This window comes from Borostomias antarcticus, assembly GCF_949987555.1.
Source record: "Borostomias antarcticus genome assembly, chromosome: 8".
Lineage (NCBI taxonomy): Eukaryota > Metazoa > Chordata > Actinopteri > Stomiiformes > Stomiidae > Borostomias > Borostomias antarcticus.
In genome coordinates this window covers 8,965,341-8,988,791 of record NC_140241.1, presented here as the reverse complement: position 1 = coordinate 8,988,791, position 23,451 = coordinate 8,965,341, and the positions used below count along the sequence as shown (strand labels likewise).

At 52.0% G+C, this 23,451-nt stretch overlaps 2 protein-coding genes across 2 annotated transcripts; both read right to left on the bottom strand.

Annotated features, from left to right (window-relative positions):
- Window positions 1-1,363: 1,363 nt before the first annotated feature.
- Window positions 1,364-3,573, bottom strand: pigv (phosphatidylinositol glycan anchor biosynthesis, class V). The gene is made up of 3 exons (XM_084442660.1): window positions 3,465-3,573; window positions 2,066-3,229; window positions 1,364-1,710 (listed from the first exon to the last, which is right to left on the bottom strand). The coding sequence occupies exons 1-3, from the start codon at window positions 3,525-3,527 to the stop codon at window positions 1,423-1,425; spliced, it is 1,515 nt and encodes a 504-aa protein (XP_084298786.1). The 5' UTR covers window positions 3,528-3,573; the 3' UTR covers window positions 1,364-1,422.
- A 708-nt stretch (window positions 3,574-4,281) lies between these two features.
- On the bottom strand, window positions 4,282-22,946 carry arid1aa (AT-rich interaction domain 1Aa; the record flags this gene model as incomplete). The annotated part of the gene is made up of 20 exons (XM_084442389.1): window positions 4,282-7,560; window positions 7,724-7,854; window positions 8,563-9,439; window positions 9,620-9,740; window positions 9,912-10,046; window positions 10,160-10,307; window positions 10,478-10,656; window positions 10,808-10,952; window positions 11,143-11,347; window positions 11,829-12,038; window positions 12,287-12,396; window positions 13,216-13,361; window positions 13,961-14,306; window positions 15,308-15,490; window positions 15,846-15,935; window positions 16,106-16,349; window positions 17,851-17,958; window positions 18,110-18,772; window positions 19,749-19,967; window positions 22,038-22,946. 20 exons carry the CDS (start codon window positions 22,944-22,946, stop codon window positions 5,587-5,589), a joined length of 7,143 nt encoding a protein of 2,380 aa, XP_084298515.1. The 3' UTR covers window positions 4,282-5,586.
- Between the last annotated feature and the right edge of the window lie 505 nt (window positions 22,947-23,451).

The following is a 23,451-nucleotide window of genomic DNA, read 5'->3' as shown; positions in this document are numbered from 1 at the left end:
TAACCTTATAGAGGCATTTTGCAACAATCCAAATCACACAATCATTGTTTCTTGACGTGGTGATCTGATGACTGACTTTATCATCTTCTGTAATGAATCCATCGTTGAGATGACTGTGAATGTCTGTGCGGTTCATGTAGGACTTCAGGTTTGGATCATGCAGGCTGTTGTATGATGAGGTCAGTTTGTAGCCGTGGAGGTCAGTCAGATCAAAATCACTCTTCGGTTGGGCAAGCTGGAGCACAAAAGCCTAAAATTATAGTCAGCACAGGCTGCTACACACAAGTGGCTTGTGAGGGACTCATCAGAAGAACTCCTAGGTTGTAGGCTACTCACCCTCTGACAAAGGCGAGATGTGTGAAAAACGTTGGAGACTCCTGGGTAAACAGGTACCTTTCCACACACTGATAGATTTAGGTTTGAGGAACTAGGATTCATGATCGCAACCTTCTATAACAGCATGCATAGGCCAAACGTTATAGGTTATTGATGGGCCTAGCGATGGGTGGATGGATAGATATTAACACGACCTATATTCCTAACACTCCTAGCTGTTTACAAATGTGCATGACTAACTTACTAGAACAGATATGGCAAGAAATCATAATTCTCATGGTAAACTACAGCTGGCTTACAGTAGCTAGCTGATTTATGTCTATTATCTAGCTAACTTTACTTGAATTAGATGGCTGAATTAATTTAGTTAGACTAACTGCTATCTAAAGTTTGCAGAATAACGTTAAAACTAACTCAACTCAGTAACGTTAGCTAGCTATGCATCTTTACAAGTACACTGGACTGGCATGCTACCTTTCTTTGGGTCGCCCTAGAATAGCACGTTTCAGGTTTTCGTCATTTGCAAGAAATTGACTCAGAAGTCATTAGTTTGTCAAAAGTTAGTAACGTTACGTTAGTGGTTATCTGGATATCTTAGTGAAGTTTCGTCGCTATGGCAACAGTGCCTGAATCTTGGCACCTGTACCAGGGGCCTTTGGAGATGCAGCAGCGGCAGAGAGCAATTTTGGTATCAAATAGATATCAAACTTCCTGATGGTACAATATCAGCAAGCCCTCCAAGTAGGCTAACTTACAAGAACACTGACCTCGAGATGCACTTCGAAACATTAATATTGGATCATTATTCCCAGTTTAATGACATTACAATACCAAGATATCCATCCAACAGTTTCAGAAATGTTAGGCTATATTGCATGTGTGTATGCAACATGTCACAAATACATACAACCTACTTCATTTTATATTTAATTTAATGGAAATTACAATGATATGACATTCATCTACTGTACATTACATTACATTCTATTGGGCACTACAACAAGTCCTGGTCGTGAGAGTGGATAAGTGTAGCATATGCTTCAGCTGCTGTGCCCCCTGAATGTTTGTATGGTCCAGTGGAATTATTCAGGTCCATGGCAAGAAGTTACAGTGCAGGGCCAGGCCCAGCAGCCAGTAGGTGATAAAGTATCCCATGATGCACTGCGTGGTGACGGAGCATGTCCTCCAGTGAGGCATCAGAGCAAGGATGGGGTTATGGGCTGCATGCGAATTGGAGTTAGTTGCTCTATTGTGTTGCTGCCTCTTGTACGAAGACGACGTCCTTTGCCGAAGGAGTGGCTCGTGGAATATGAGCAGCTGAGCGCTGATCCAGAAGGGCACGGGGGAGGAGGAGGCCAGAAACCGGGTCAGCACCTGCAGGAACAAATTCAAGAGAAATATGAAATGATCGCTAAGTAGTAACAGCATCACAGTCTTACTGACTTTATTAAACTCAAACTAGCAGCTGGTTTGTATAGGTACTTGAGTGGTTTATCTCATAATGGATTCTACATTTAAATTTGAGTCATTTAGCACTTTTTTCCAAAGCGACTTGCAATAAGTACATTTGTCTAGAATAAGTAAACCCACTGTACATCCCAGTCATCATCAGCAAAGCCTTCTAGAAGAACTAGTGACATCAGCAGTTACAGTGCTAGAAAAAGTAAGGACCCCCCCCCCCTTCCTCCTTTCATACACAACATATTGTTTACACTAACAATATCCTCACCTGCACATGCATGCAGAATACTCCAAATACCAGGAGCACTGTGGCATGCACTATATACACGAATACTCTGGGGTTAAAAAACCCAGGCGCAGGTTTGTCCGTGCGCAGATAGGTGCCTCCGTACCACAACCCCAGTCTCAGACACAGGTCGGGGTTAGCGTGGTAGTACATGTACGCCGCCGCCGAGCCGAGGGCCGCCATGGGCAGCGCCAGCAGGAAGTTGGGAGTCTGTTTCATCTGGAAGTAGCGCAGGAAGCCCACGTCCCAGTACACATCCTGGATGTGGGAGTAGAGCAGCGGGAGAGGTCGCAGGCACCAGAGCGGCGGAGGGGCGTTCTCGTCGGGGACCCTGTAGCCTTTATCCTCCGCCAGCTGCAGGAGAACAGGGGGCATCTGCGCCGGGGAGAGGGAGGGAGTACAGAACGCCCTGTACCCGTAGTACTGGAATAGAAAGAAGGGGAGCGCGATGGCCGCGGCGCCCAGCGCGGCCGTGAACAGGAGGCGAGTGGCGACCCAGGTGTAGTAGACCACTCTGCCGCGGCTTCCGGCGGCTTTACGGTGTGCCCTGATCTGGGCCAGAGCCTGCTGCAGAGGCAGGTAAAGCAAGAATCCCACATTCACGAGCCCGTTGGCGCGTGAAGCGGTCGCTATCCCTAGGGTCAGGCAGGCTCTGAAGGTGAACCCTTTCTCCAGGAGGTAGAGGCCACCGAAGGCAAGCGCAGCAAACAGGCTCTCGGCGTACCCAGCGGTCATAAAGACGTTGGCAGGCGTCAGACAGTAGAGAAGGCTGGACACCAGGGCAAGGCGTCTATCCTGCAGAACAACCCTGCCGAGTGCGTACAGCGCTACCGCGCTCAGCAGGAAGAGGGCGCTGTTGCCCAGGGCTACAGCAAGCAGCAGCCGCCCCCGCATCGTCAGCCAGCGACTCAGGGGCCAGAGAGTCTCCGCCAACCCGCGCAGGACCACGGGGAACAGGGGGAAGAAGGCGAAGTTGTGCTCGTACTGGTAGCCCCTCTCTGCGATGAAGAGGAAATGTTCTGCATCCCAGCGAGAGAGGCCTCCCAGTAACCCTTCCAACACGGGGTCCAGTAACCGAGGCTCCTCTGCCCGTGGAGGGTTGAAGGCATCAGCTTCGTGATCTGGGATTGCAGCATTTAGAAGAGCCTGAAGATTAGGCATTGAAAGATAAAACAATGACACCATTAGTTAGCAGAATTCACATAAATTGGCTTGGTTTGTGAGACATTCCGTAGGCTATTCGTTGGCTCTTGTCTTTTATGATCTAGACGACTAATAATCAATGGGGCAGTTTAAATGCAACATCAATTGTCAGTGGTTAGGAATAAACCACTTTAAATAGACCAGGTCTATAAGCAGAAAGCTAATGAGGAAATCTGACCTGTAGCAATAATGACAAGCCCCTGGTGATGGTGGCGAAGTGCAGGACTGTTTTCACATCCATTGTTATGATCAGACTGCATCTCTTTAGCCTAGCTATCCATCATAACAGCTAAACTAACCTAAGAAGACACTATATTCGTTTGCCCGTAAAGGGATCGTTGTAATAACTACTCCTTTTCCAAATAAAGACGGTGATTTTATTCTATAACGCTGTGGCTAAATGAAATGACATCTTTGTGTGTTCGAGGAACCGGCCAGATCGCAAATCTCGCAATTGTTTTACTTCCGCTGGAATTGTCAGTGTGCATTTCAAAATAAAAGTTTCGTTGAGGAGTACGGAAACAAGTCCTGAATGGCAGAATAATTTTAGATTGTAGCAAAGTTAACACTGTACTAAGCGCATCCATGATGGTTAAATCGCTGCATAATCTCCCAGAAGCAATTTAGGAATTTTGCAACATCACATGAATGTTGTAGTGGAGCAGGTAAACAAGTTGATCCTACTCTCCTGAGGCTACTGGGCTATAAGCCCCCAAAGCCTACCTGCTGACAGGTCTGTGGCGCCAAGAACCTGCGGTCAATGTCTCGGCAATTACCCACTATACATTCTTTCAATGAGAGTCAGCAAGACGGTGACTTGATTTCTGGGGTGTTACTGTCCTGTTGTCTACTCTACGCACTCTATACTCCTGAAGGCATTATTCTCTGGCTGACTGTGCTGTTCCCAACCTGTGTGCAAACAGTGTTTTTTACATCAGGATGGAAATGCAACTAAAAGACACTTCAAACCAACAGGAACAAAACCATCAAACATCTTACGAAGATTTAATGTACATTTATTCTTACCACGTGGAACATATAGTATAAAGATTTCATACTGAATAAATGATATTCATTGAGCCAAAAAAAGGGAAAGGGAGGAATTTACATCATGTTTAGCTACATAGTCTTGAAATACAAATATGCAGAATCCATATTAATGGAGAAAAGAATTGTCAAATGTGTATTTCTTCATCTAGAGTTTATTTTTATTGTACCAGGAGTTAACAGGTTTGAGCCGTGCCCGCTGCACTACGGAGCCACGCTGATACCACAGAAGAGGGTCTATCAACGCCAGCAGGGACTGGAGGTCGAACCGAACGGACGTGTCCACTTACCTCCCTCACCAGAATAGTGACACAGACAGAGAGAGACACACAGAGGAAGTGTAATGTACAACATCATATATACACCACAGCAAAGCTGTATTTGAAGTTTAAAACCAGTCCTAAGAGGTGATTTCTTTCATAAGGGTCAATTCTTACAATCAAGGGATAGAGAGAGGAGGTAAGGGTGCTGTTGGTTCTCTGTACTTTGGGGGGAGAAGGCCTTTTAACAACGTCAAACCAAAACAACCGCTTAACGGTAGACGAGAGCTGTTGTCGTCAGCATGTCTGTGGTGTGAGGAAACCGCGGTACAGAACGCTTACACTCAAAGAGCAGTACGGTACAGAACAGGTCCTACAATCTACTGCACACTGCGCAGGCCTCCTCGGTGAAGGTGTCTGTTAAAAGCCAGTTGTCTCCTGTAGCGCTGGACTGGCTTGAATCCAATGACAGTAACTAGACTGGCAGAGCGTTCCCCAGCCTGTCTTACCTCGAAACACCGAACAGCTTCCGACTCTTTACGCCCCTTTTCGCGGGAAGAGCGAGGGGCACACTTATTTCCCCAAACTCACTGTAAACGAGACAGCAACTTTGGTTACAGTTTTTGTTTTTCAGCTATTTTATTTATTCATTTATTAATCTTTATTAAAAAGTACTTCCCCCCTCAAGTGCAGAACCGTGTCCCGACCCAGACGTTCTGCTCTATGTCATCCGGTTGGCATAAACGTCGCATGTCGTGTCAGTTGACAGAGTCTGTGGTTCGTGATCCACTACAGCTCTGCGACGTCTCTCCTTGAGTAGGACGGCCAAGGGGAGGGGCCTCAGAGAATGGAATCTGAAGGGGTTTGCATAAATTAAAAAACAGTCACTTGAGCTCTCCCCGCCCCTTACACATACAAGCCAGGTTACCAGGGGAAACGAGGGGGCGGGGGGGTGGAGCCCAGAGAAGGTGGAGCCACAGCTCCCTACAGCTGTCATGACTGGCCAATCAAAAAGAGTACATCACAGATGACGTGGGACACCAGCGAGTTCATGAGGGGCGACACGGAGAGGTCGAGGAGGCGGGACTCGTACAGCGTGAACTCCGAGTGGTTCTCCTCCACCTTGGCGAAGGCGTGCAGGGCGCGGGCCGCCCGGCGCATCATGTCCACGCTCGTGGGCTCGAAGTGCATCCCCTGCAGGTGCAGCAGGGAGCTCTGGCTCTGCTGGAGCTGCGTGGCCGCCAGGCTGTCCTCCAGGAAGCCCAGCAGGTTACCCACGCTGCCCTTCTGCACGGCGATGGCGCGGGCCGCCAGGCTGTCGCCCTGGGCCAGGTTGGCCAGCAGGACCACCGCCATCTCCCTGCAGACCGCCACCCTCCGGTCACCGACCAGCCGCACCAGGGTGCCGTACAGCTTCTCCAGCCGGCCGAACGGAGGCGTGGCCAGGACGAGGTCCACGTTGTTGTCTTGGATGCTCAGCTTGCTGAGGGTCTCCAGAACCAGTCTCTGGGGGGACAGCGCGCTGTGGGGCCCCAGGGTGGGGAAGGGGTCCTGGGCCTCGGCCGAGGGGCACACGGCCCAGTGGAGGAGGCCGTCCAGCAGGGGGAGGCAGATGCTCTCCGGGTAGATGGAGAGGTCAAGCTGACCGGAGATGTTGGCCAGCGTGACCAGGCAGTTCTCCCTCAGCAGCTCCAGGCAGTCCCACCACCACTCGTCCCGCTGGGCGCCGCCCTCGTCCGACTCCTCGTCCTTCTCGTAGGTGAGGGGCGCCTGCTTGCGTTCGGGGTGCCGGTGGTGAAGCAGGATGAGGCGTCCGAGGAGGAGCAGGAGTCCCGGGTGCTTGGACATCTCCTGGTCGTTGCCGGGGACGAAGGAGAGGCTGCGGACGATGTTGGACACGCAGACGCAGCGGCGGGCCAGCGAGTCCTGCCAGTTCGCCAGGGTGATGAGCGGGCCCTCGTCCTTGCTGTGGGGCTCGTCCTCCAGGATGGCGGCGCGGGCCCGCTGCGTCGCCCCCGGCCGGGACGGACCGGGGGAAGAGGGGGCGTCGCCGTCCCGCCGCTGCTGCTGCTCGCTCTTGGACTCCTCGCTCCGGGGCACTGTCTCTTCCGTCTCGGCCTCCATGCTGTCCGACCTGCCGTCCTCCTCGCCACCGCCGGCCGACGAGCCGGCCTTCTCGGACGCGGCGGCTTTCTCCGCGGACAGCGTCGCCTGCGCCGGCCTTTGTGGCGGCGGCGGAGGCTCCTCCCCCTTGTCCTTGTTGTCCTCGGCGGGCGCGGCGGCGTCCTCCGTCGGGGGTTTGCTCTTCCTGCCGTTCAGGGGCACGGGCACCCGTTCCCGCGGCTCCAGGAAGCTCTCCCGCCGGTCGAAGTGCATCTGGATGTGCTCCGTGGAGTCCCCCCCGCCGGCACTCCAGTGGAGCAGTCCACTGTCGAACTCCTGCACCTTGCCTCGCCGGCCCGCGCGGCCCTCCGCAAACGGATCCTTCTTCCGAACCACCTTGAGGGGGAGCTTGTCGAACTTGCTGGCCTGCTTGGGTTTCTCCCGGAGGGGCGCGGGGGGCTGCGTCGGGCTCGGCTGTCCGGATGAAGACGGCCCTTTCCCCTTCTCCTCCTCCTCCTCCTCCTCCTCCTCGTCGTCCCCCGCCTTCGTCTCCTCCCTCTGCGGTTCTCGCCCCGAACACGGCTCCTGCTCCTCCTCGTCCTTCACGCGAGCCTTCCCGTTGGTCGTCCCCTCCCCCTGCCCCTGCTCCTCCCCCTCCCCCTCCTCTTCTTCGTCATCCTCATCCTCCATGTCGTCCAGGCCCGGCTCCTCGTCCGCCGCGCTGCCCCAGTCCCTGTCCAAGGCGTAGGGGTCCAGCAGTGTCCGCTGGCCGGGGTCGCCCACCTCGTACTCCCGCAGGATGCCGAAGATCTCGATGAGGCAGCGTCGGAAGTACTCCACCACCAGCTCCAGCATCCCCGGCAGCTGCAGGGGGAACGCCGTACAAGGTCAGGAAAACGGAACCATAAACGCTTGGCGTCCGCACACACACACACAAAAAGGACGCAGGCTAATAATACTGATAAGCTTCACTGTCTGGGCCGCCATGTTGGCAGGAGGTGGCCCCAAGCGCGCGAACGTTTCTCACCGTGTTGAGGCTGAAGGTGGAGATGGTGTTGTCGTCGTACAGGAGGATGTTGATGGTGTCCAGGGCCCATGTGCTCTCAGCCAGCAGGCCGGACTTCAGGGACATCATCACCCTCCACGCCTCCGGGGTCCCTGTAGGAGGAGAGCACAAAACCATGACGGTGCTCAAAACGCATGAGCTGTATGAAATACTAAAGTCTGAAAGGTTATTATAGTTAACAGGAAAAATAAAATAAAAAGAAAACTAGGCGTGAAAAAACATTTATTTAGTTAGAAATAAAAATAAAATCAAGACTACAAAAATACAATAACTAACTAAAACTGTATTGCGTGTTTATAAAACTAACTAAAATAAACTAGAATTATACAGAAAATGTATTTTGTTTTTTCATTTCATATTCATGACATTAACCTAATATTTTGGGTGGATATGAAAGCTATCAGCCATTTTCTTTTAGCTGTGCCCCTGCGCAGAAGTAACCTGACATGCACCAGATGTTTTTTTTCAGTGAAACAACATGAGCTCGCAAGGTCAGGATAGTCTCACGAGGCTAGCGCAGGAGAAAAAAATACTGAAAGGAATAAAAAATAAAATAAACGAAGCATTTTCAAAAAAAAAAAAAAAAAAACTAAACTAGCAAACCTGCTTTAAAAACTAATTAAAACTATACTGAAATTGAAAACTTTAAAAGTAAAAACAATCTAAAAATAAAAACTAATGAGAAAAGAAAAACTATTATAACCTCTGCATAAGGCATGATAGACCAGTGAAGACCCTAACGGTCTAATTCCCCAGCGCTGTAATTCCCGGGCTGGGAGTTTAGGGCCCATGGCGCGTACCTATATCTTTCATGGTGAGGCGTCGTCGCGGTTTCAGGATGGGATGCGTGGCCTCGATGGAGCCCGGTGGGAAGGGCATGTCTCGCCGGATCAGAGGCGACTGCACCGACGGCGGCACTATGTGCGACGCGGGCACCGGGGGCCCGGCCTTCTGCATCTTGATGCCGCCGTGCATGTAGGGAGACTTGCTGGGCGACGTCCGGTTCTCCATGGGGCGGGGCATGGGCGAGGGACTGGCCACCTGCGGAATGTGGTTCTGCATGCCCTGCTGGGGCGACTGGTAGCTGGACTGCAGCGGGCGGGATATGGGCGGGCCAGAGCCTCCTGCGCCGTAGGGGGGCTGCTGCCGGGGGCCCATCTGACCCCCCCACTGCCCCTCGTGGTTCATGCGCTGCTCCGACGACATCATCTCCTCGCCGCGGTTCATGCCGGGGAAGCCCGGTCCGCCTTGGGGCCCGGGGCCCCCAGGGGCCGCCCCTTGCCGGTTGGGGTAGTTCGGGTAGTTCATCTCCCCCCGGCCCTGCCACATGCCCCCACCCTGAGGAGGGACGTCGGGGCCCAAAGGCATCATCTGCTGGGGCATGGGGGGCTGGGAATTGGCCCCCGATGGCCCCTGCATTCGCTCTCTGCCGAAGGGGAAGGGAAACTGGTTCTGGGGGCCGGGCGGGCGACGATCGGGGCCTCCTGGGTAGGGGCCAGGGCCGCCACTGAACTGGTTGTAGTTCTCCGGCTGGCCTGAGGGGGGCGCCGAGGAGCCACTCTGTGGCGGCGGTGGCTGCTGCGCCTGTTGCTGCTGGCCGCCGGGGAAGGGCCCGCTGTACTCGCCCTCGTGACGCTTCGCCGGAGGATAGGCCCCTTCTACTGGCCGCTTGTAGTTCTGCACACAACAGCAACAGTGTTATGTAGTGGCCAGTGTTCACCCAGTCATTTGGGCACGTAAAGGGATGTTCTTCCTACGTTTATTTACAGTTAATGAGACAGGGAAGTAGCCTAATGCCTTATAGTCACATACTTCGCCAGCATATGGGGGGTAGAGGGAGTGTGGGGGTTAACTTACCTGCTGTTGTTGTTGTTGTTGCTGTTGTTGTTGTTGTGAGTACACTGCCGGCTGCTGGTTGGGATAGGAGCCACCAGGGGGCGTACCCTGGCCAGGATACGGATTTCCATAGGAATCGAGTCTGCAAAGAGCAAAGGCGGTTAGCAAAATCAAACCGGCTGTGTGTGGATATCGGCGTGTCAATACAGATCAAAAACTATCCGATTGCAATTGCAATCAATTGAGTCAATTTGGACTGAAGCGTCCACTATGCGCCCACGCCGTTAGATAATTATCCGGCAAGTGGACCGACCGTTGCTGCTGCTGCTGCTGTGGGGGGTAGCGGTTTGGCGAGTACACCCCCGCGTCGGCGTTGGCGGGTATCAGGTTTGGTTGCGGTGGCGCACCGGGTCCCATGCCGCCTTCGGGACCCATCCCCTGCTCTGGCCTGTTTGTGGGGGGGGGGGGGGAGAACAACAGTTAGTACCTCACACCGAGTCAGTCTAGTGAGGATACATGACGTGTTTAAATTTGCCACTTCATCTGTTATTACTTCTTTACCTCCGGTCATAGCCTGGTCCGTAGGGGTACTGCTGTCTTTGCGCCATGGGCATGTTCCCCCCCATGGCCCCTGGCGGCCCCCGGCTGAACTGCTGTTCAGCGACCCCGCTGTTGGGGCCCTGGCTGGCAGGCAAGAACTGCTCCCCAACTGTGGGAACGAAAGATCACAGTCAGAGAATGGCCTTGAGACGGTCGCATACAATCACATGCAAGCGTCGGCGGAGATGAAAAGGTATTGAGAGAGTGTTTGAGGTAAACGACGTTAAGGAGCTTGAGTTCAGTTCCGGTCCCCTGTCCCTGTCGCTGTGCCGTGCCCACCTTTCCGCATGGCGCCGAAGTGGTCCTTGTTGGCCTCGTAGGGGCCGCCCGGGCGCCCCGGCATCTCTGGGGTGCTCATTCCAGACTGGTGGCCCCCAGAGTTAGGGGTCATGGAGTTCCTCCTGGGGAAGGCGGGGTCGGTGCCCTCGGAGAACGGGTCCTGGAGGCTCACACTGCTCCTGGGAAGGAGGGAGGGGAGAGAGGGAGGGAAGGAGGGAGGGAGCGGAGAGAGAGGGGGAGGGAGGCGGGGGAAGAGAGGTGTTTTTCTTAGCGATGGCTCTTCTCAAAGCCGACGGAGCTGTGTAGGTGGACGAGACGCGGGAGACTCACCTGGCCCCGGGCGGCATGGGGGGGTGGGGCGTGGAGGCCGGGGTGGGCGGCTTGAGGTCGCCCCCCTCGGCCATGGAGCTGCTGGTGGACTGCGGGGTCTGGGGACCCTGGAGGGAGCCCGACCCGGCTAAGGAGCAGAGGGACGCTTCAGTTGGGGGACGAGACAGAGGGGGGGGGAAGATACAAGAACATTTAATGGCATCGAAACGGCAGAGGGCAAGCAGGTACACGATTTACACGGACGCGGCAGAAAAGGTGTCGCAACAACGCGCCGCCGGACAAGGGGAGATTAAAGAGCTTTAGAAGCAGAGCGCGGCGTCGGTGCCGGTGCTGACCTGGAGACGGGGGCTGGACCTTGGCCTGGTTCTTGTTCTTGTTGTCCGTGATGATCTCGGGGGGCGGGTCCTCGCCGCGCTCGATCTTGCACTCGAAGGCGTACAGACACTGGATGTACTGCTTCTTCAGCGAGCTGGCCGCGCTGCTGGACGTGCCCACGTTCAGGTTGGTGGACAGCTCGCGCCACTTCTTGCTCTTGTTCACCTGGGAGGGGGGGAGACGCGGACAGACACGGGTGTTATGATAGGGCGGGGGGCGGGCGGCGGCGATCGGCCCCGTCTTAGCGGGCCGGCGAATGAAATCGCGCAACGGCGGTGCGTGGCCTCTGCAGTTTGATTCGCTTGTGAGCTTCTTTCAGTCGGGTTCACTTCCTCTCCCCCCCACCTCCATTTTCAGCTGACTCAAAAGAGTCTGTAGCACGGTTAATACGGTCTGTTTTTCACTTCCACGTCTACCCTCTCCCGATTGGACACCGCCATGCCAAATTTGCCTGGAATCTGCATGGAATAGAGAACAGCCTCGGCGTAGCCTCGCACGCCAATTCATGAAAATTGACTGCGGATCCGCGTTGCCTTGCCAGAGCGATTCGCCCGCCACGGGAGATCACTTACACGGCATGAGGAGATAAATGTGTGTGTGTGAGTGTGTGAGAGAGAGAGAGAGAGAGAGAGGGAGTCAAACTAACCTGTGCGAAGCCTCCTATCTCTTTGACCGACACGTAGAGCCTGAAGAGGTCCAGGGGCTTGCGGCCGACGGCCGGCAGGTTGTGCATGGGCATGGCTTTCTCCTCGATGAAGGCCAGGTAGCGGTCCACCCACATCTTCCTCTCCGGCTCGGGGCCCAGCTCGTACAGACGCGTGATCTTCTCGTTGGTCGTCGTGGAAGAGTTCGACTTCTGCTTGGCACCGGGGAACACAAGTCAGAAGAGAACCGTACTTCTCTTGTGAGACGGGCGAGTCTACTGGCATAATATCCCCGTAGCATCATTGTTTATATGCCGCTGACAGCTTATAGAGATTAATATGTCACATTTAGCATGATTTATACTTTGACCGACAGATAGAAATTCAGCTTAATAGCTTCGCTGTGAAGAATGGTCTCTCTGGCCTACGTGTATTGTAACGAGATGAAGTGATCCATTACCTTAGACTTCGTCTCTGGCTTGGGTGTCATACTCCCATCCACTTTGTTGTTCATCTTTTGGACCTGGTTCAATTTCCCATCAAGGCCAAACTCGGGACTGGGGGCCATGCCTACACAGAGGAGGAGACAGGGGAGATTGGTAACAGCTGGGAGGAACATCTGGATCGTCTGGAGCACCTCTGGATCTACTGCCTGAGAACCCTGTCCCCTCGTGGATTAAATGTCGACGATGACTTGAGATGTTCTGTAAAGTACCTCTTAAAAGGTTTCCTGTAATGTACCTCGCTTTTCTGGATGTTTAGACTAGGTTGTTTATCATGTTCATCCTGAGCTGATGTTTTAACTTTCTCTGAATATCTATTCGAATTGTATTTTAACTAAATATATGTTGTAATATTTATAACTGAATTATTGTAATTTATAAAAAATTAAAAAAATATTCCCGTATGTATGTATGTATGTATTTGGTTGGCTGTAGCACCTGTTATTAGCTTATAACCAGTTATTAGCTTGATTGTCTAATCACAGGTGCTACTATAGAGGGACCCATATAACAAACCAGTACTTGGGCCCTACTATAAATTCTGAAGAAGGCCAACAGGCCGAAACATCAAATTAAGATATACAACTGCATATGGAGCCAGAGTGTGCAACACTTTTTTTCTTTCTTATGAATCTCTGGATCATAACATTCAAGACTATTATAAAGCCACTAAGCAGCCATACAAGGCAAATAGGGCTCTGTAGTCCCATAAATACAGAGCAAGAACCACAGAATATAAACAGCTTCACAACGCAAACAATAACAACAACAATGTAGATATACGGCCCCACTAACACTGCCCTACTAACTATCCCAACACAAACGCACGCCCCTCTGGTCATAACAGGGCACGTGAAGGGCATCCTAATGTCACTGTGCGACTCACCGCTTGAGTTATTGGCCATGTTGGGCCCCATGGGAAAGGGTGGACCACCCTGGGCGTTCATCATGCCTGGCATGTTGTTCATGGGTGGGCCATAGGGGGCGCCGGAGCTCATCATGCCCGGAGACATGTTGGGGTAGCCTGGCATCCTGGAGGATGAACAAAAGCAGAGAGCTGAGTGAGATTATCGTTGACATGAGAAAGAAATTGTCTAACGTGTTACGTGAGGCCCCCCGGGTGTGATTTTTACCAGTGTTTTACAATTGGTGTGAATCAGTCTGAATCACGTGAATCAACAGTGTGAAAGATTCCTCACAAAGGCGGGGACTGGAGAACGTCCTGGGCGTTTCTGCTTCAGCCTGTCTGTCTGCCTGCCTGTCTGTCTGTGTCTCTGTGTCTGTCTGTCTGTCTGTCTGTCCACACTGAGGCCCTGTACTGGTGCTCGAACCACTCCTCTCACTGCCTTCACTGGACCTGGCTGTCAACACTGAGCTCACCCAGCTAGAGCAAAATGTGCAAAAGTGGCGCCAACAACATACGTCTTTAACTGTAGGTGGGCGAAGGGCATTTCTCTACTGTGTGAGTGAGAGAACATGAGACTTGGCAGTGAGCCTACCTGGTGCATGCGGCAGTGAAGATGGATATTACATTCACGCAGTGTGTGTGTGTGTGTGTGTCTGTGTGTGTGTGTGTGTGAGGGGAGGTGTGTGTGTACAGAGTTGTGTTGCGTGTAACGCCACCAGCCTACCTGCTGTGAATGGAGTTGGTGGCCGCATGCTGCATGGCCGCCGCCGCCGCCTCCTGCGCCTTCCTGTTGAGGCCCGGGGGAGGGCACATCCCTGACCCCACCGGAGGGGGCATGTTGGGCCCCATGTTGGGCCCCATGTTGGGCCCCATGCCAGGCGGCATGTTGGGCCCCATGTTGGGGCCGTAGGGACGTGCGCCCATCTGCCCCGGGGGCATCCGTCCGGGGGGCATGCCTGCATACGGTGGCCCCCCTCCCTGACCGGCCATGGGGTGTATGGGGCCCCCCATACCAGGGCCGGGGTAGTTGGCGTTGGGCATATTACTGTAGCCAGGCTGCCGAGGGTAACCTGAGGAGGAAATATCAAAATAACTAAAGCTCCACATAAAAAAAAAAGGAACGGAATACATCACAATCGTAACACCTGTCCTATCCGCAATACACGGAATCACTTTTCTTTGTGAGAACGAGGGGGCAGAGAAGAATGCTATGAAGGTCTCTGTGTGAGAGCGTCTCTGGAGGAAGCGTGAGGCAGACTTTCCCCTCCAGCGAGGAGGAGGAGGAGGAGAGCGAGCGGCAGCTCTACTGACAGGAGGCCTCGCTACGTCAGCTGGCTCTCCGCTCCGGGGGCTAAAAATAGGCGCGCTCCACTCGGGGAGGGAGGGACCAGCGACAGGATGGAATTCCTTTGAGGCGGAGAGACGTATTCGACTGGGTCTGGCTCGGGGGGGGGGGGGGACCTGCAAGAAGCGACTTGACAGGTAGAAATGAATGAGTGAAGAGTAGTGATCGTAACACGGAGATCAAGGTATCCTGTTTTTATCGTGTTTAGGTCCTAAATCAAATGCAGGTGTTTTTCCCGCCACTCGAGACGAGTAGCTCAAAGTTCAAAGTGTTTTGACATACAACTGTTTTCACATGATTTATAAACCTTTGACTACAAGGTCATATCCTCCTCGGTATCGGTTCTAAAGCCCTGGTTATACTTTCCATGTCCGTGAGTCATGAGTGTCCTCTTGAGATAAATTTTGTCATCAGAGGGTGGACCCATAGGCTCTGTGCAGACATCCGTGTGCCTCAGTGTCCACACGGCCACTACACAACACCAGGCCGCTATTGTAAATAAGAATTTGTACTTAATGACTTGCCTGATGAAATAAACGTTAAAAAATAAATAAAAAACACACTACAATTTACTGCCTCCGCCTATCTACTGCGCATGTTTGGAACGCCTCCTCCAAGCGGGCTCCAGAACGTTCTATAAACGGAACCATTACGGGTCCGCGCGCCGTCTGCAGCTGCCCACGTTCGCGTCCGCTCTGGAGTATAGCCGAAGCTTAGTGCTCTCACCTTGAGGGCCGTACGGTGGCCCCTGAGGCCCGTAGCCCCCCATGGAGTTATTCTGCTGATAGGGCCCCATCCCGGGCCCCATCCCAGGATGCATCTGGACCCCAGAGGACTGCCGGGGCGACAGGGAGGCGGCAGACTGGGGGGAGCTGTAGGGGGGCATCTGGGGGTTCCTCTGCATGAACCCTGGGGAGGTGAGGGGGGCCGAGAGAGAGAGAGAGACAGAGAGAGACAGAGACAGAGCGCGTGGGAGAAGTGTGTTAAGTCTCTGACTAAACAGCAAAAAACACATGCAAATATATCCCACAATTATACTCACAACTATATTGTATTTATATTTTGCTTCTCTTGCACTAGCTTTAGTGAGCAATAGCAATTTAGCAATAGATTATTTTATATATTTCTGGCGAGTAGTAGTACACTGGCTACCTATGTAAAATGCTATTATTATAAGTCACTTTGGATAAAAGCGTCAGTTAATGACTGTAATGTAACTAAAACAACAGGAGCTCTGGTCAACTCTGAGGGCGTGGCGGCGTACCCCTGTCCTGGGCCATGGGGGACTGGCTCATGGCGGGGTGCAGGCTCCCGTCCGACTGCACGCTCGATGGCCGGGGGGGCATCTGGTTCCCTGAACACCAGGGGGGGGGGCATCATTCCAACAAGTTAGCACGTGGTCGTCTGAGAAGGAACTAAATCGGCAATACATTTCAGGCAAAACCCCTCCCATCATCCAACTAGTTTGTCCATCTCACACACACACACACACACACACACACACACACACACACACACACACACCTGGCATGATGGCGGGCGACAGGGGCCCCGTGCGGGACGTTCCGGCGCTGGCGGGCGAGCCGACGGGGGAGGGGGAGGGCCCGCGGATGCCCGGCAGGTGGGGCGAGGTGTGCGGGGGGGAAAAGGGCGACTGGGCGGGGTTGCTCTGCTCGCCCTGGCTGCTCGACACCCCAGAGGTGCTCACGCCGGGGCTCAAGGCGCCCTCCGCCCCTGTGGGCAGGTCGTCGATGGAGCCGGAGAGATCCTGGAGGACGAGAGAGGAGAGGGGAGGGAGGAGAGGGGGGTGGGTGGGCGTTCGGCTGTGAGAAAATACTGGGTTGATAGTATAAAATACTGGATTAATAGTAGAAAATACTGGGTTGACAGTATAAAACACTGGGTTCATAGTATAAAATACTGGGTTGATAGTAGAAAATACTGGGTTGACAGTAGAAAATACTGGGTTAATAGTAGAAAATACGGGGGTGGTAGTAGAAAATACTGGGTTGACAGTAGAAAATACTGGGTTGATAGTAGAAAATGCTGGGTTGATAGTAGAAAATACTGGGTTGACAATAGAAAATGCTGGGTTGACAGTAGAAAATACTGGGTTGACAGTAGAAAATACTGGGTTGACAGTAGAAAATACTGGGTTAATAGTAGAAAATACTGGGTTAATAGTAGAAAATACTGGGTTGATAGTAGAAAATACTGGGTTGATAGTAGAAAGTACTGGGTTGATAGTAGAAAATACTGGGTTGATAGTAGAAAATACTGGGTTGATAGTAGAAAATACTGGGTTGATAGTAGAAAATACTGGGTTGACAGTAGAAAATACTTGGTTGATAGTAGAAAATACTGCGTTGATAGTAGAAAATACTGGGTTGATAGTAGAAAATACTGGGTTGATAGTAGAAAATACTGCGTTGATAGTACAAAATACTGGGTTGATAGTAGAACATACTGGGTTGACAGTAGAAAATACTGGGTTGATAGTAGAAAATACTGCGTTGATAGTAGAAAATACTGAGTTGATATTAGGATAGACAGCAGCCATCGCTCGACGGTCCATTTAGAAAGGAGGAACTGTGTCACCTACGTCTTTATCTACATAATCGGCCCACTGGGGCCAAAACAAGTTACTTTCTCCTTGGTTTCGTCTTCAGAAGCATAGAAGCACTCTTGCACGTGGCCACACACAAACAAACAAACAAACACGCGCACACACACACACACACACACACACACACACAAAAGCCCAGGGGCTGTTGTCCTTATCTATCTTCTTGAGGAACGAGAGAGCATATTAGTTCTAGAGGGTTGCCATGGTTACGGAGGTTTGTTGGATGTGAGCTGAGTCAGCTTGTAGCTGCAGCTCTGCCATGTGGTGAGTTTTATCACGCACACATGCACACGCACACACACACAACACACACAACACACACACACAACACACACACACTTCCCCAGCCCTCAGCTTGGCTCAAGCACACTCAACATTTCTCAGTTTCAGTTATACCCAGAATCCACAATGAAAAAGCCCAACTACAAAATAACGAGAAAATCAATTAACTTCTAAGCACACGCGCTATAAATGTACTTCCAAGGGCCCTCATTAGAGAGAACCCGACTGATATTGAGAACGCAAACTGATCTTGAGGGCGTGCCCGAAATTTGACAGCAGAGGTTTCGGAAAATATTGATTCATCTCAATGATGTGCCAGAGAGAGGAAGGCAGGTTTTGGTGACGTGTCGAGGGAACTCACCGGTAGGCTGGACGGACGACCTTGCATGCTGGCGTCCTCCGAGACACTTTTGGGCTGGTTGGAGGGAGGGGCGCTGGACTGGGAACTGAACGAGTCCTGGGACACCTCCTGTGGGTAAAGGACAAGACAAGAATTCTCTCTCAGTCCCCCTCTCTCTCTCTCTCTCTCTCTCACGGACAAATCGGTCCCGGCAGAGTAAGAGACACGCCGATCGAACCGGTCCCGGCTCTGCTGGTCTCTGACGGAAGTGTCTCGGTACCTGGGGCGGGGGAGGGAAGCGCTGGTAGGGCGACTGCTGCTGCTGCTGCTGAGGAGGCTGCGGAGGGGTCTGGCTGTAGGCTGCCGGCGGGCCCTGGGGGTGCTGCTGACCCTGGGGGTGCTGCTGACCCTGGGGGTGCTGCTGACCGTGCCCGGGCATCGGCTGAGCCGGCTGCGCGGGCGGCTGCGGCTGCTGCTGCTGTGAGGGGGGCGGCTGCTGCTGCTGCTGGGGTCCCTGCGGGCCCTGGGCGGCCCCCGGGTAGCCAGGCTGGGCCTGGGCCTGGGCCCCAGCCGGAGACTGGGAGCTGGCCTGCTGTGGCGGCTGGCTGGGAGGCCCCTGCGGCGGCTGCTGCTGTGGGTAGGGAGACTGCCCGGACTGGGGCGTCGAGGCTTGGGAGTAAGGTGGCTGGGACTGGGGCGGCCCTTGGGACGGGCCCGGCAGTGGCCCCTGGGATTGAGGGGGCATGTGGGGCTGCTGATAAGGCGGCACACCCTGGGCATGCGAGCCGGAGGTCTGGGGGGGGTGGGGCTGCTGCCCGGGGTGGGGTTGGGGGTAGGCCGTCTGCTGCGGGCCGGGGTGGGGAGCCTGGCCCTGGGTGCCGTAGTACGCAGCCTGACTCTGAGGCCCGTAACCTCCTGGTCCCTGCTGTCCATAGGACGCCATCTGAACACAGAGGACAAAACAAGCCCATCAGATTTAGAACAAGCCAAGGAGAAACAATTACACAGACAGCCACATATAGGAACGTGACTCAACATCTTTTTCAGCTGCAGGTTAACGTTAGTGGTGCAGTTATATCATTCAATGTGCCATTTTCAACAAAAAAATTATAAAAACAATCATTTTGGGATCTATTTGAGTAGGATCTATTTGACTCCCCCCCTTTCTAAAACACATTGCTACAGTGTTGCATATTTGGTATAGTGTGACATAGCATTTTGCCTCGGCTTGTAGCACGTTCTGCACTCTCCTGTTTCTCTGCAGGGGCAGTAGTATCACAGAAGCCGAGTTTCCAAAGGCTAAATAGCTAGCTAGCTTGTTAGCTCCTTTTCTGATAGGAAAATTGGCTATCTAGCTGCACTAGGGATACATAAAAATGTTTGTCAGACAGTCAGATAGTGGTTGAATTCAAATGTTAGTTAACAAAAAAAAATATATTTCATCGGAATGTATGGTAATTGATAACACTAGCTACCACAAGACATCCACATTCTCTACGCCTCAGTCTGACCGACTGTGGTCACTCTCACAAACAGATCACCGATGTGACGTCCCTCAGGAAGGGACTCTGCACCAGGGTAGAGGAAGCAGGAGGAGAGTAGTTCATTCGTTCCGTGCATGTGTACTTGTGCTACTCTGCTAGTGAGTTGTCACCCGTCTGTCTTCAAACTGACTAGGAAAATGGACATTAAGGGTGGGTGGGTCTATATAGAGATGACACAGTTTAACCACACTGTTTTCGTTTATAAGCAAGCCCCCCCACACACACACTCCCACCCCCACCCAACCCTAACATTTCCACTCCTCTTTAAGTGCTAAGGTTGTGTGTACTTGAGTGTCACTGCAGTGTGGTAGGTTAAAGACCTCTAGAGGTCCTGTTTAGGACCAATATGTGGTCGCACTGAGAAGCATCACTGACCTGCTGCCCATACTGCATTCCTCCCATACCGCCGGGAGTGCGGCCCTGCATCCCCACTGGGTATCTGTGAGGGCCCGGGGGTCCATAGCCTTGGCCGGGGTAGCCGGGCCCCTGCTGGGCCACAGGCGGAGGCCCCTGCTGTGGCTGCTGTGGGTACGGGCTGCCCCCTCCGTACGGCTGGCCGCGCATCTTACCCACTGGTTCCATGGAGCCGGGGGGCTGCGGAACAGGACGTTGATTAAACCACAGGGGTGATGGATCAGAAAACTTTTCCAGTTTAACCGTTCTGTTATACCGCACCTGACGACATACACAAGCTAGAGACAAAATATACACAACGCCAGAATGAGGAGTCGTTTTTTCCATGCTTCCCACGGTCATTAACCCTTTTTTTTTTTACCTTTCAGCCCCATAGTTACAGAAGTCAACAGAGCTATATATATATCTAATTTCGAATAAAGGGCAGTCTGCCCATCTTAAACACATCCCAGCTGTGCTCCTATTTGAATACGGGCCAACCCTGCTTTCCTTTTTTGTTTTTTTTAAGAGAAGGCAACTTTGGCTCTGAATGAATGACACTAGAAGTGGAGGGAACGGCCGTCCTCTCTGGCCTGCCCTAGCGTAAAAGATGCTCAAGCACAGCGCCAAAAGACCTGAGTCTACACAAAAACCACCACCTCCTCTTCCTACAAAACCTGGGGTGTTTCTAGTAATGTATCCTTAAGAACGATAACCTCTTCATAGAAAATATCATGAGGTGATTCATCAATTGCTAGCCTAGCCATTACATGAGCCTAACCAAAACAAAGGTCAAATTTATTTAATTCTCAGTACCTTTGCAAAAAAAAAAGAAGCATAATTTTGTGTACAACTGTGCACTCATAGCGCTTAGAGAAAGCATGAAGCGTCGGCACTGAACTGATCTGCTGAAGCAAGGCCTTTATGTGAGGCAGGCAAAACGGCTTCCATGACATTTTCTAGCTCCCAGCTAATGAAATAAAATAAAATAAATAAGCACAGCACATGGCTAATCTGCATAAAACAGAGGAAACTCCCTTGACAGTGTAGAGATGGCTGGTCTTCTGATTGGCCTGGGGAGGGGGGGGGGGGGCTGAAGGGGAAATTCTTGAGTCACACAGAGAAACTTGTGGCAGAGGACACGGTAGCAACTCAAAAACTCACCACAGCTCACATTCACCTTCACTATGCAGTGCCAGTACACATACTGGAATTAAATGCACATAGCAAAATTAAATTGCCTTATACAATGGTCCCATATGTAGTCTTATTCTGGAGAGAAATGTACGCCTAGATAGATAAATATCAAGGCAGGAATAGGTTTAATGTGATTAAGCCTTGAGGGAAGGCTACTCTTATCAGCAACAGTTGATGCGTTACATCATATGCAATTATAAATGGCCAAGAGCGCTGGGTGGGGAGCCAATCAGATCCCGGCTAGCATGTCAACTCAAGACCAACTGTCTCCTGGCTTTGACAGAAGGATTTTACCTCCACAATTCAAATCCCAGAGCAAAGCAATCTGCAGACTGCAGCCAGTCACTCAAATCACTAGGCCGATGTCTACGGGCTACAGGCGACGTCTGAACAGCTTCTGGCGAACGATGCATCGAATTCGTGTCGTTCAAACACGAAAAGCTAGTATGTGATGATAAAGTGATACATTCTACGTCATTTAAAAACACATTCTCCTATAGACTCTGGATCCGCCTATGCCTAAACGCAGTCTAAACAGCATGAGTTGCATGGGCATGTAATGCATTTAGCAAGGCAACTAAATCTCGCTGAAAAAGACAAATCCAAATTATTATTTTTTCGGAAACGTTTAAGTACCTGCGATATTCCGTTATAGTTAGAAATAGCCGTAGCCTACTACTGAATAATATTAAATTACGGTATACGCTATATGCCACACATGCAGACAGACGGGTCTGGGGAAAAAAAACAATCCTTCGCTACAGCGTTACTGTATCCACTCCTTATGATTCAGGCCTCCTGGACTCCTCGTACCTTTCCAGTTCAATTTTATAAACAGGCTGATCTCGGGAACACACACTCGCGCTGATACATTTACCATTTCCAAGTAAATAAAACACAGTTTAAAGATTGAGTCCAAGAAAAACGAGAGGCAGCCATTTTAGACTGTCTTAGCTAGCGAACTAGCTAGTTAGCCAGCTACCCACAGACAATGGCTGGCCTGCTACGTTGTGAACTTGGGAGGATAGCGCATGATACGACATTTAAGCCGGTTTTTGGACAATGTGACTTTACCTGGTTTCTACCTAGAGCTTGCCCTGCACTTCCAGGGCTCATAGGCGATGGGTGATGGGTCCTTTGTTGCCAACCCGGGGTGCCCCCTCCATACTGACCGCTACTGCCCATGTCTGTTGGTCCCTTGCTAGCTCCCTCCTGGCTACTATAATCGCTTGACGGGTAGTTTGGATATCCCCTCGTGGAACTTGGGGAGGTTAGGAGCTGGTTGAGGGTTGGTGTGGACGTTGGCTGTGGGTTTCCCACATTATATCTCTGATTATTGTAAGATCCAGCCATAGACGTGGGTCCTCCTCCCGCGGGCTGTTGCTTAGCTGGCTGTGCCCCAGCTGTCGGAGGCTGGGTACTGCGAGGAGAGTTCATGCCGTACCCTTGGCCGGGATAAGGAGTTCTGTTCGGGAATGGATTGTAGTTGTTGAACTGATGGTTCGGAAAGCCATGGTCGTGTGAATTGGGCTGATATGGGTCCATCATGTTGCTCGACTGCACGGCCGGACCCGCAGCAGCTGCCATGCCAGGGCTTTGTTGTCCGCCATGTTGATGAAAAGGGGCCCGACCGTAGTGCTGACTGTATCCGTAGGAAGGTGGAGGAAAGGCGGATCCGTGGTGGTGTACCATCCCGGGGTGGTTATTCCCCTCGGATCCGATAGAATCATTCTGATTATTATTAGCCCTGGGCGGGTTCCCATTCCCGTTCTTCATCTCAGGTTCCCCTCCTCCCCCTGCATTTCCAACATCGGTCCCGTCCAGCAGATCCCCCCGACCCGGAGATCCGCTCTCTAATCCCGGCTGCTTTTTTTCCTGCTGTTTCTCCCCAGGTACCGATTCCTCCTTCGGGTCTCGATCCGATTTTTTAAGTTCTGAAGACGTGGTGTTGAGAGTGGCGGCACTGGCAACCTGAGCGGCCATGATACCCCCTTCTCTCCCTCTCTCGGCGAGTCAGTCACAATCAAAGGCTAACATTTAATATAAATAATTGTTTATAACCATTTATCCTTGTCCCGACTCATTCCTACACCTTAAACCGGACCGGATCCGGCTGCCATTCCTGGTTCCAATATGAGGATAATGGCTCAGTAACTCCAGAATCCCATTGGATGCAAAAACCGACACAAATATTGTGGGAGTTCTATTACTGAGCCAGAGGAAGGGAACGGACCAAACCAGCACGAGGCTCCGTGAGATACAGCCATTTTACTGAGCCGCACAGACGGACGCAAAATACGGATTGGATTTCGCATAGTCCACGGAGTGGATTTACTTATTTTCTTGAAATGGCATTAAGTCTTTGGTTGCATTTTAGAAATGTATTGCTCAAATAATAGGCTATTGTTTTGCTAAACCTACCCGTCTCCGTTTAAGTTTATTTAATCAATATTCTGACAATTAGCCTAGAACATTGTGTAGACCAAAC

Bases quoted from the DNA above. Each gene is read 5' to 3' on its own strand.
- pigv (XM_084442660.1), bottom strand. From the start codon at position 3,527: ATGGATGTGAAAACAGTCCTGCACTTCGCCACCATCACCAGGGGCTTG. The intron at 3,230-3,464 runs GTCAGATTTCCT...CCTAATCTTCAG, and splicing joins GCTTGTCATTATTGCTACAG to GCTCTTCTAAATGCTGCAAT. The intron at 1,711-2,065 runs GTGAGGATATTG...TTGTTCCTGCAG, and splicing joins TATTCTGCATGCATGTGCAG to GTGCTGACCCGGTTTCTGGC.